Source organism: Pipistrellus hanaki, assembly GCF_964339955.1.
Source record: "Pipistrellus hanaki genome assembly, chromosome: 11".
Lineage (NCBI taxonomy): Eukaryota > Metazoa > Chordata > Mammalia > Chiroptera > Vespertilionidae > Pipistrellus > Pipistrellus hanaki.
The window spans coordinates 54,574,707-54,587,452 of record NC_140513.1 but is presented as its reverse complement, the minus strand read 5'-3'; the positions used below and the strand labels follow the sequence as shown (position 1 = coordinate 54,587,452).

The 12,746-nt window shown below is 42.0% G+C and overlaps 1 protein-coding gene across 1 annotated transcript in view; it reads right to left on the bottom strand.

Moving 5' to 3' along the window:
• The window catches only part of ADAMTSL1 (ADAMTS like 1), a 385,178-nt gene that overhangs the window by 58,886 nt on the left and 313,546 nt on the right, over window positions 1-12,746 (bottom strand). The window contains exons 22-23 of the mRNA XM_084898074.1: window positions 11,646-11,825; window positions 7,743-7,877 (exon numbers count right to left, since the gene is read on the bottom strand). Of these exons, the coding sequence (XP_084754200.1) occupies window positions 7,743-7,877; window positions 11,646-11,825 (315 nt within the window). The remainder of the gene's footprint in view (window positions 1-7,742; window positions 7,878-11,645; window positions 11,826-12,746) is intronic.

The following is a 12,746-nucleotide window of genomic DNA, read 5'->3' as shown; positions in this document are numbered from 1 at the left end:
CAAGATACATCAATGTCATTGAGAAAAGCATTAAAAATCTGATGCTTTTGAGAACCTAAAGGTTGTATGGACTATGTTTCTTTCCCCCATTAGTCTATTTACCAAATCCTGCTGATGTTACTTCCTATATTCTTTTAAATTTATTCACTTCTTTTAAGCATCTCCTACTCTCTAGGCTAAGCCACAGTTATCTCTTAACTGGAATAGTGCAACCACTTTCTAAATGGTATCTCTTCCTCTGGAATCCATCCTCTACACAGCAGCCACAACAAACTTTGAAAAACACAAATCAGATTTCTTTCTCTTGCTTGAAACTATTTAAAGACTTACCATTGCACTTAGGACCAAGTGCAAAAGTCTCAACATGGCTTCAACATCACCGCAAGCCGTTCTCGCCTTGGCTGTTACCTCTGCTGGTGCCTCTGCCTGGAATGCCCTCTCTTCATTCAGATAACTTCCACCCACTCTCCCAATCCCAGCTCAAATATCCTCTCCTCAGAGAAACCGTGTCCTGTCCCACGCCCCCAATCCAGCACTTCTTTCCCTTTTTATCACTGTCCTCTTATTTGAATTACTTTTCCCATCAGACTAAACCCTACTACAATAGAATTCAAACTGCAAAAGGGCAGGTATATTAATCTGTTTGGTGCATTCATATATCCTCAGTATTTAGACAACATGAATAGTGTACAGTAAATGTGCAATTTTTTTTTTTTAACGAATGAAGGCCTAGGTTTATCTATCTTATTTACTGTGCATCTCTGGTCCTAGCACAGTGCCTACAAGACTACATAGCAGACACTCAACAAATAGTAATGAATGACTAAAATGATCTTTGATATTGCCCTTTACCAAGTCTTTCAACTTTGAACATTAATATTTATTCAACTGTGATCTGATACACCTTGAGCGCTTTATATGTCAGCACTGCCTGTAAGCTCCACCTGAGATTCCAGTCCTGGGTCCTGTGTATTCCAGCCACAGTTCCCCCATCAGTGTGATATGATTTGTAGGAGCAGTCCAGTCACAATTTCAGTGTTAGGAAAAAAATAAATAAATTTTCACCTTTTAGTATGAGATTTGGGGTCAACAAAACCATTGTTGCTCTTAGCAGACACATCTGGAACTGGAGCTCATGCCGGCCAAGCTCTGTGAGGCTTAGCATTTTCAATAAGCAGAGAAGAAAATGTGCAAGACAGGTGGCAATAAGGAAAAGGCCACTGCTGACTATGGGCCCTGGCCTGCCTGCCTGGCTTTTCCAGGGCTGGAAGGGCTCTGAGAAGTGTTGTTGTTGTGCATGCTGGGCCCTGGGGAGCGCGTTGGTGCTGCTGAGATGCTGAATGTGTGTTGGCTGTGACCCTGGAGCCCCCGGCTGGGGAGCGAGCCCAGGCACAATGACTTCTTTCATGGAAAAACTTGACTCTGCAAATACAGGGTTGAAGGCTAGATCTCTCTCCTCCTGATAAATCACATGACATGAGGAAGGCTGTGCTGTTTGGCTCTCTGTGGGGTAAGCATGACATGAGTTTTTGGCAGAATATAATGAGGAGTCCCTCTGACTGAGGCACTAAGCTTGCTTGCTCACAAAGGAGAGTTTGTGACTCAGTGTAGGGGGTGGAGCCAACCTTATGTGCATATCCTGTACAATATTCACACAAGGTCTGTCCCTAAATAGAATATGTTGAGAAAAGGTATTGAACGGTTTCTCTTAAGCCACATATGATTACATATGTGGTTACTGGAGGCACCTGGAATCATCTAGTTCTGACAAAAATCCATGACTTTTATAATATGGATCTTCTTTTTTCCTGAGAAAGATGTTTATTCCTATTCATTGTGTGTGTGTGTGTGTGTGTGTGTGTGTGTGTTTTCAGGCTCTTTTGCTTCATGAAGAAAGCCTTACCCAGTGACAGGATAAAGGACAGAGTGATACAGTGAAAAGTGTGCTCCCCCTCAGAAGTGGGAGATGTGTGGTCACCACCATAGACCTTGGCATCCTTTCTACATAATGAGGTGGATGAACTAATCAGCAGTTGGCAAACATTTTCTGTAAAGGGCCAAATAGAAATATTAATAGTTTAGTCTTGTGGTTTTTGTGGCAAGCACTCAACTCTACCATTATGGTGAGAAAGAAGCCATAGACCATACATAGGTAAATAAATGGGTGTGACTACATGTAAGAAAACTTTGTTTACAAAAGCAAGTAGTGAACTAGATTGTGCCCAGGGGTCTTAGGTTGCCAACTGCAAGAGACATTATCTCTTAAAAGTTGGGCCCTCTGTCTAATTCTAGAAGATGATTATCGGGACCAGAGGAGAATTACAATAAACAATAGAAAAACAATTAATAAAATGGCAGAAGTTAAACACCTATCAGTAATTACATGTAAATGGACCAAATGTTCCAACCAAAAGACATAGGGTGGCTGAATGAATAAATAAAACAAGTCCTGTACATATGGTGTCCACAAGAGACCCTCTTCAGATGGAGAGACATACAGATAAAAAGTAAAGGGATAGTAAAAGATATTTCATCCAAATGGAAAGGAAAAAAAAAGGGTAGTAGTACTTATATCAAACAAATTAGATTTTTAAAAGAAAGGCTGCACAAGGAGACAAAGAAAAGCATCTATAATAATAAAAGCATAATATGCTAATTAGACCGGAACAGACGAACAACCTCCCAGATGAAGCCGCCACAGCAGGAGCTGAGGCAGTTAGGGGCGATTAGGCAGGCAGGCAGGCAGAGTGGTTAGGGGCAATCAGGCAGGCAGAGGTGCTTAGGGGAGATCAGGCAGGCAGGTGAGTGGTTAGGAGCCAGTGGTCCCGGATTGCAAGAGGGATGTCTGACTGCATGTTTAGGCCCATTTCCAGGATCAGGCCTAAACCGGCAGTCGGACATTCCCTGAGGGGTCCTGGATTGTGAGAGGATGCAGGCCAGGCTGAAGGACCACTCCCCCTTGTGCACAAATTTTGTGCACCAGGCCTCTAGTTTTTATAATATAAAGGAATCAATCCAATAAGAAGCTGTAACTCTTGTAAACTTTTATAGACCCTACATAGGAGTATCTAAATATATAAGATAAATATACAAAAGGAGAGATAAACAGTAATACAGGCATAGTAGGGGACTTTAACACCACATGACATCAATGGATCTATCATCCAGACAGGGAATCAACAAGGAAACAGTGGCCTTAAATGACACATTAAGCCAGATGCATTTAGTTAATATTTTCAGCACATTTCACCCCAAAGCATCAGAATGCATTCTTTTCAAGTGCACATAGAACATTTTCCAAACAGACCACATGTTAGGTCATAAAACAAGTCTCAGTAAATTCAGGAAGATTGAAATCCTATCAAGCATCTTCTCAGATCACAATGGTATGAAATTAAAAATCAGTTACAAGAAAACTGAAAAGCACAAGAGATGTGAAGGCTAAGTAATATGCTACTAAACAATGAATGGATTAATAATAAAATCAAGAAAGAAATAAAAAGATACCTTGAAAAAAATGAAAATAAAAACAGAGTGACCCCCAAAATCTATGGGACATAGCCAAGAAATAAGAAAAATCTCAAATAAACAATCAAACCTTATACATAAAGCGAGTCAAAGAAGAACAAAGCCCAAAGTGAGTAGAAGAAAAATCTAAAAGTTCAACATTAGAGAATAGGTTGAATAAGACATAGTGCCTCCTACCAATGCAACCATCAAAAATAAAACTGTAGAAGAATATTTACAGGCATGGAAAGATGATTATTATCTACCATTCAGTGGTAATAAGTTACAAGCAGTATACTGAGTATGATTTTGTTTTAAAAAAAAGATATGTATAATGTGTGTATTAATGGTTAGAAAAGGATATGAGCACTGGCTATCTCTGAACTAAAAAATTAATTTTCATTTTTTTCTTTTCTTAATTATTCTACAATGGGCATGTACTACTCTTATAATAAAACTCTAACAAAAGTTATTTTCAAAAATATAACAATGCTAATACCCTATAAATGATACTGTGAGACATATTAGCCTTGGGTCTCAGTGGCTAATAATATTTAACAGAAGGCTGCAAAAAGATGGAGGAAGGCCCGAGTTATTGCTGTTCTTCAAATGGAGTCCTGTGACCAGGCCTTGGACCACTAAGGATGGAGGCAAGGGCTTTGCCTCCAGAATAGTTGGCACAGTTTAGGTCTCCCTGCAAAAAGGACCACTGTAAAACAAGGACAAAAAAATAGCACCTGTATTGCCTAGGACAATAGAGCCAAGTTGGTTGGGTCCACTATGCATGGCTGAGCCTCCACTGGGCATTTTTCATGTCTAAGTCATATAGCAAAGAGTGTGAGAGCAACAAGGAACCCACTAGTCCCAGATCTTCATTTATAGTGTTGGAAAGTGAGGCCTGATGGGCGCATGTCGCTCAATTCACCTTCCTTCTTGAAAGTTACAGCAGTGGCTTGAAGTGATATAAATGCCAGAGTGTCTGACAACTAAATACCCATTTCTGGAGTAGACTCACCTGTTGGGAGCCTTAATAAAGGAGAGTTAGTTTTGATCTATGGCTTTAAAAAACCTAAAATCTTGACCTATATGCCAACTGCCACCATGCTTGGTGAGAATCCTATATAATAAAACCCTAATATGCAAATCAACCGAACTGTGGAACAACTGGTCACTAACCACCAGGGGGCAAACGGTCAACACAGGAGCTGCCCCCTGGTGGTCACTGTGCTCCCACAGCAGGAGCACCACTCAGCCAGAAGCTGGGCTCACAGCTGGCGAGTGCAGCAGCTGTAGCAGGAGCCTCTCTTGCCTCTGCAGCAGTGCTAAGGATGTTTTGACTGATGGACATCCTGAGGGCTCCCAGACTGGGAAAGGGCACAGAACTGGCTGAGGGACCCACCCGAATGCACGATTTTTGTGCACCCGGCCTCTAGTGTTAAAATAAATTCCAAGGCAGTGCCTGGACTAATTGGAAAAGAATGTTGTGATTGATCAGGGATGTCTTGGCTGTGAAAGGGATAATTAACAGTATCTTTGCTACCTGCTTCTAGCCTCACTTAGAATATGTGTTTCCCTCTAAATATATTTCTTCATTAAATCTCTCCTAATCTTGATTATCCTTATACAATAGAATGTCAGATTAATTAAATATTACTTTTACTATATCACTCTCCTACTTAATAACCCTCTAAAGGTCTATTTCCATTTCCCACATAGTAAATATACTTCCTTAGTCTAATAATAAGGGTTCTTCACAGTTTGTCACCATTTAATGTTCTTATCAACCATACACAGAACCACCTCCCTCCCTTATTTCTTTTTTTGAAAAAAAAATATTTTTATTGATTTCAGAAAGGAAGGGAGAGTGAGAGACAGAAATATCAATTATGAGAAAGAAACATTGATCAGTTTCCTCCTGCATGCCCCACACTGGGAATCGAGCCTGCAACCTGGGCATGTACCCTGACTAGGAATCAAACTGTGACCTCCTGGTTCATAGGTTGATGCTCAAACCCTGAGCCACACTGGCTGGGCGTGACCTATTTCTTGTACTCAGAGTACACACTTTGATCTAAAAGGGTCACTGGTAGGAGGAGATGGGAGTTGGTCCAAAGGGGAGCAGCTGGATTAAGAGATCAGGATAAGTCAATAGCTGGGAGATTTGAGATGAAGGAGGGTATCAGAAATCTTGGGGAGGGATCCAAGTCAAATCTGAGTGGACAAGCTTTAGCTGAGGCCTGCTCCTTTTGATAGCCTAGTTTCTATCCCCGTTTGGCTGCCCGTTATCAGTTTTAAAGCAGTGGTATTTTATAGCTGTTACTGAATAGGCACCCGATACACACCCCACACACCTTAATCTCTGCGCTTATAGCTTCTTCACCCTGAGTGCCTATTTCCTTCATTTCTGCCTTTGGAGTCCTGGTGCTCAGCTCCAAACCCTCACAGTGAGGCCCTGGTATTTTTCAAATGACCTGCTTCTCAGAGTCCTTGAACTTCACACCATTCCCTAACTCATCTCCATAACTCCATATAGATCTCTCCTAGTTCTACAGTGCTGGCAAGACAGCGACATTCACCACTAGGGCCCAGTTCTGCCCATGCAATTACATTCAGAGATTTTATGGTAACTGACTCACTGTCTCCTTCAAATGGGGCAGTCTGGATGTGAACTGGTGTATTAAGGTGTCTCTTAACTGTTAGATTTAAATACCAGTCTACGGTAACAAAACACTATAAGCTAGAAATGAAATGCAGCAGAAGAAAGCACAATAAATTCTTATTGCCCATAGCTAAAATGAGACAAAATATTGTCCCAGAATATGGGAAAAAGTAAAGCTCTCATGGAAAAATACGAGCAGGTTAACTTTTCCAGCACGCTGGATGGCACCTGCGTGACCCAAGAGTTATTGAACTTAAAAATAAGCAATTGCTGTACCCCCGGCTAGTGACTGGGCTCTGAAGAATAGTTATGACAATTTCTCATAATGGTGAGTCTAAAATAAAAAAAACTTTACAATGTACACACTTCATTTAGCATAAGTTTACCATTTATAAGCCAAGGAAAACAAGCAGTTTACAACTTCTATTAACTCTGATCAAAATGATGTGGAAAAACTCAATGCCAAGTTGTATAAGTTATGGGAAACAGAAAAGGGCCACACATTTCTCTATCTGTGTCTTATTTTTACCCAGATCAGAAACAGAGAAATCAGCAGCTTTTTCCCATATGCTGTGAGGAGTATTTGCTAATTTCAGATGATAATGAGAACTGAAGGTAATATTTCTGTGTTGTAATCCTATAGATACCTGACCCCATGGCCATGTTGACAATGCATAATCAGCAGTATGACTGGAAATTCATTGGCTTCCTGGTCCTTGCTAGTTGATGGGAATTAAGGGTACAGAAACTTTTAACTTTGAGCCAAAGGAATAATTCTAGCTGCCATTACCAACATTTGGAACCATATAGAGTTAGCATGACATTTCTCTTCCATTTATAGGCCTTATTTTTTTAGGATTCTGAAGGCAGAATTCTTCTCTTCCACCTTGACTATCTCCAGAGGTCATATTGGGAATACAGAGGTTCCGCTGGCATCTCCACGATTCAGGAGAGAGGGACCCAGGACTTGAATGTCCTTGAACAACTCTACTACCAGAGGGCACCAGCCATGTGGGCATTAACTTGGGGAAGGTCCCAAAGACAGATGCCAGGGAAGTTGTACCCGGTGAAGTTATTTAAACACATGCTTTGAGGAATCTGTCTGGGTTGGGTGTCTACCTACCAATATAAGGCTGGGGTAAATATAATTGTCTGGCTTTTGGGGGATGCTGATATTTCATCTTTTTCTTTGAAAATTGATTCGAGTTCTCATTTAGTTGGGAGGAAGTCGTGGGATGTGGTTGGCAAGAAGAGGAGATACAGAAGCTGTTCCTTACTCATCGTTTGGTGAGTCAGTCTGATATAGAGGATCTGGGCTGTGGAATCAGCCCAAGAGGATGCAGAAAGGAGCCACGTTGGAATCTAGACAAGCTAGAGTCCAGACTAAGAACTGCGCTCACCTCATATGGAAAGTCAGCCAAGTTTCCACTGGTGAGTCTGGATTCTGTAGGCAATTTAGTGATTTCCTGTTGGCCACCCCCCACTGCTGCCTCCTTCCCACCTGCAAGCAGTCACCCACCCATAAATCCTGTCCAGCCCTGGACTGCTGCCCAATGTTCCAGAGGGTTGGACTCACCAAGGAGAGCGGAATTCCCAGGGTCCAGGACCAGCTGTGTTCCCAGAGGAGACATCAGCACTGAAGGAAGGTTTGGTCCAGTGGCTGAAAGCAAGGCTCTGATATCCTCCAACTGCATGGGGACGTGAGGGGGATCTGTGAGGAGGCAGATGGAGAATCAGACAGGTTAAAGCATGAAGGCCATATTAAGGGGGGAATGAGAGGTGAGCATACGTGTAATTGTGTCTGTGTGTAAGGCAGGCATCACTCTTGTTGCCTTTTAACATAATTTTTCCTGTTGAGAAGGTGTGCCTATCAAATTGAGTCTGATTTTCAAACAACACTTGGGCAAATAAGGACAGTTATAAGAATCGGGCATGGAGATTTCAGAAGCTCCTGACCAATACCACTTTATACCACAGTACCACTGGGTCCCTATAAATGTGGGTGTACATTAAAGCACATTGTAAAGACACTCTGGAAAAGCTAACATTTATTCAGCAATTACTACATGTCAAGTCCTATATTAAAGAGCTTTCATTTATAACATCCTTGGGGGGTGCATTTTATTCTTGTCCCCACAGATAGGGATATGCTACAGGAATTCTTACTTAAAAGGAGCCTATGATGGCCTTTTTTATGATGAAAAGGGTCCATCCATGAAGTCGATAAGCTAACTTGCTTTGTGGTGTGAATTTCTCATGCTCAATAGGACAGATAAGCGGGACAGGGATCATTTGCTATTTAAACTCTGATAAGGAGTCAGGGCTGAAGTTATCAGGGGTCACAGTTAAGCAGAGCCAAGGTGACAGCAATGGGAAATACAGTGGTTTGCTTGCCATTTCCACTGGACAAATGCAGAGGCAAGTGGCTACTGAACCTAGTGGTGGGATGACCCCTGGTTCTCCTGGGAAACTGCGGACACCTGCTCCCCCCCTTCTGGCATCTCCCGACACCCTGCAATTCACACTCTCAAGGCCGACTCCTGCCTTTTCCTCCCCAGCCCTTGCTGGAGCGGAAAGAGAAACAAGAGTGCTGTTCTTGTAATTGATGGTTATTTCACTGAGGTAATTGAGAGTTCAGTGAGGGCCTACTATATGCTTGCCACCTTGTTATGTACTTGTTAGGTAACGATGGTGCCAGAGTCTAGTTCAGAAACATACTTCTGTCTACTCTGCCTTGGACCATTGTGTACAGAAAACAATGATTAGGTTGAGATATATAAAATTTAAAATTGCAAAGACATTATATACTATATACATATAAGTAATTGAAAGTATTCTTTATATGATCTAAGGGAAAACATCTGGCTTGGGTTCAGGAACCCGCAGTTTGAGCTGTGGCTCTGTCTTTCACTAACTTGGGCAAGTCACTAAATCCTTCTGAGCCTTAGTTTCCTCATCTATTAAATGGAACCTCATCTTTTCCAAGATTTCTTTCTACTCTCAAACACCACGGTTTTAGGAATTGATGGTGGCTGTTTACTCAAACCCAGACTTTTTTCCCCTCTCCCCCTTTTTAATATCCCCTCAAGAGCACTGAAATCAAATATTAAGGGAAACTGAGTTCCCTCAATATTGCAATTGAATATTTCCTTAAGAATGCTGAAACTCAGGAAGCCTCTGCTTATTTGGTAAAACCCATCAGATCTCCTTGGGCCAAATGTCGACACCTTCTCATGTCCTCACAGCTTCTATGACATTTTCCTTTTTGGTATATGTCCATTTGATCTTCTCAGGGACACTGTAACTTCTCCAAGGTAAGAGGTCACCCCTGATAGTTGTCCTACGTGGAACTTAGAGGCAGCACTTAATGAATAATCATCCAGTGGCTATGTGAATAAATGAATATTATTCTGTCTCATTATATATCAAGTCTCCTGGCTACAGGTTAAATCACAGAACTTGGCATAAAATTGCAGCTTTCTACATGAAATGCCTGATTTAAAAATTAAACCATATTTTTGGCTGATAAAAAAGGAAGCACTATTTCTAAGTTCATAAAGTACCTATAAAGCTAACAAACTTTGATTATTAAATCAAGGCTTCTGATTAAGAAAAGCTCGAAACTTAAGAGCCTAAAATAGTGATTTTTTTTTTCCTCCTCAACTTTGATTAATACGGGAAGCCATTCTGCTCTTCAAGCCCCATGCTCCCAGTCACACCATATTAGCACTGAAATGCTGCAAGGACTGGCTCCCAGAATACACACACTTCATTGGCAAAGCTACAGCAGTAGCTACACATCCTAGGCTTTCATCGCTGTTAGCAGAGGCAACAGGGAAAGGTTATGAGGGAGGAGAAACCCACAGTAAGCACCATAACTCAGTGTGGGGCAACAGGCTCTGGGCCCTGGCTCCAGACTAGCAGCTCAGACGATGAAACCCAACCCAAAACAAATGACATCCTTCAACAAGCTGCTTTTCTCTGACTTCCTAAGACAACCGGAGGTTTATGCAGCCACTGGTGAGGTGAAAGCCATATGGGCCTCTCTGAGTTGGCAGTGGCTGGAGATGCTGGGCTTTGGTATATCATCAACTTGGGGTGTGAATACAAGTATAACTTTTAATTATTTTCCCTGGTGAAGTCATAGTGTGTAATTAACCATATTCTCCCCCCCCCCCCCCGCTTAGAATGATACCTTTCTCACCAAGAGAAAGTGATCTAATAATAGCCTTTTATTCTATTCCACCAACTCCCAGCCTCCGTGGTGAAGAGAAACAGAATCCCTAGTCCAAGGGACAAGGGCTGCAGCTCACAACATGCTGAGCCCTGCACTGGGTAACAGCAAAGGATGGTGGTGTCCAAGCAACTGCTGTTCATTTTCAATACCTGCTTTATGCCAGGAGCTGTGATAGACTCTTCAATCAGGAGTTCTTATGTTAGGGAGAACTCTAGTCTAAATGTTTGTGTCCTCCCAAATTCATGTGGTGAAACCCTAAACACACTCTGAGGTGATGGTATGAGAAAGGGGGGACTCTGCGAGGTGATTATGCCATAAGGGGATTAGTGTCCTTATAAAAGAGACTCCAGAGAGTTGGCTTATCCCTCTATTGAATGAGGACATGGCAAGAACCAGGCAGTCTGTAGCCAGAAGAGGGCCTTAACCAGACCCTGATCCTGGATTTCCAGCAGCTAGAAATCTAAGAAATACATTTTTGGTGTTTATAAGTTACCTATCTGTGGTGTTTTGTTATAGTGGCTGGAGTGGACTAAAACAGGAGGGTGTATGTGTGGATTTCATGTGGACTAGATTATGAACTTCTTTAAAGAACATAAAAGTTTTAGCATGTATAAATTTTTCTGGAGAGGGTAATTTAGTTTCATCTGATTCTTAAAGAAGTCCTTGACACAGGTGTTAAGACTAACTGCTTTAGGCTGGCTGGCAAGGCTCAGTGGTTGAGCGTCGACCTATGAACTAGGAGGTCATTGTTCAATTTCTGATCAGGCCATATGTCTGGATTGCTAGCTTGATCCCCAGTGTGGGGTGTTCACGAGGCAGCTGATCAATGATTCTCTCATCATTGATGCTTCTATGTCACTCTCCCTCTCCATTCTTCTCGGAAATAAAAAATATATATATAAAAAAAGACTTACTACTTCTATTATCTTTTGCCCCATCCACCAATGTGGGCAATCTTTGTTTTGCTAATCTCCACACAAGACCAGCATCTAAAGTTAGCAAGGTTAAGTGACTTGCCCAAGGTCACACAGTGAGTAAGCAGTAGAGCCAGGGTTCAAATTGATGTCTGCCTGGCCCCAAAGTCGTTATTCTTTCTATTGGAAGGCCCTAAGGTAGGGAGAAGGGGAGGGATATTGATTTTATCTTTATGTACTTATTTGGACCATGGAAAAGAGGTGGTGGAGGGTGAGTGAGTCACCCCTAACGGGGCCCACCAGGGACAGCCAGCCTCGAGGTGTTTACCTAGGATCAGAAGCTGGGTGTTCTCAGTCAGCTCTCCATGCACATTGGCTGCCCTGCAGGAGTAGAGGCCCTGATCTGAGGAGGACACGTCTGTGAGTAGCAAGGATCCCTCGTGCAGATGGTGAGAGGAGCCCAGTTTGCTTTTATTCCTGAACCAAGTGACTTCAGCTTCGGGCACACCTAGGAAGCAAAAATAAACAAACAAACAAATAAATAAATAAATAAATAAACTCATCAGCCAAACACGTCCAGGTGATTCTGGAGGCAGTTATAGCCTCTTGGCGGGCACTCCACAGGAAGCATCTGCCTGGGCGTTTTCTACCAGCCTTTGGCCAAACTAAATAATGCCCTTGGCCTCTCTGATGTCTGGAGGTCTTTTGATTTTTGAACTTACACTGATGAGGCAGGAAGAGAGAAAACAGTCAAAGAAGAGGAAGTATGCAGCTGGTAAAGGGCAATTCCAAGGTGGGAGGAAAATACAAAGATTCTTTTGAGGAAACATTATAAAAATATAACCAAACCTAGATCTGTCAGTGAATATGAATGATAGACAGCTATGTGAAGCAAACAAAATGTTGAGTAAGAGAAGTCAGACACAGAAGAGTATATAATGCACGATTTCCTTTCTCTAAGTAAGAAACAAAGACTGGTAACATCAACCTAGTAGTCAGGGTAATGGTTGCTGGTAAGGCTCTGTTTTTTTACCTGGGAGTTGGTTTGGTGAGTTTGGCACCTTTATGACATGTGCTCTTTTCTGTAGAGATATTACACTTCAGTAAAAGCCACAAAAGTTAATACATTCAAGAACCAGACAAAGGAGAGCTGCTATATCCTTATCTGAGTTGAGGACACATGTAGAGAACATGGCTGAAACCTGTGTATTTTCTTAGAACAAGAGAACATGGAACTAAGGTATCAGCAGCACAGAAAAAGAAAGACAGGAAGGAAGTACTCTGTTCTCTCCTCAGTCCAAGTTCACTGTCTGTGAGAAAGAGATGGGGAGAGTGTGCACATATGAATTGGGGTTGCATACCTCCTTTAAGAAGTCTTCTAGAGAAATTGGGACTCAAAAGAACTGTTGGCCCAGAAAGGAACTCACTA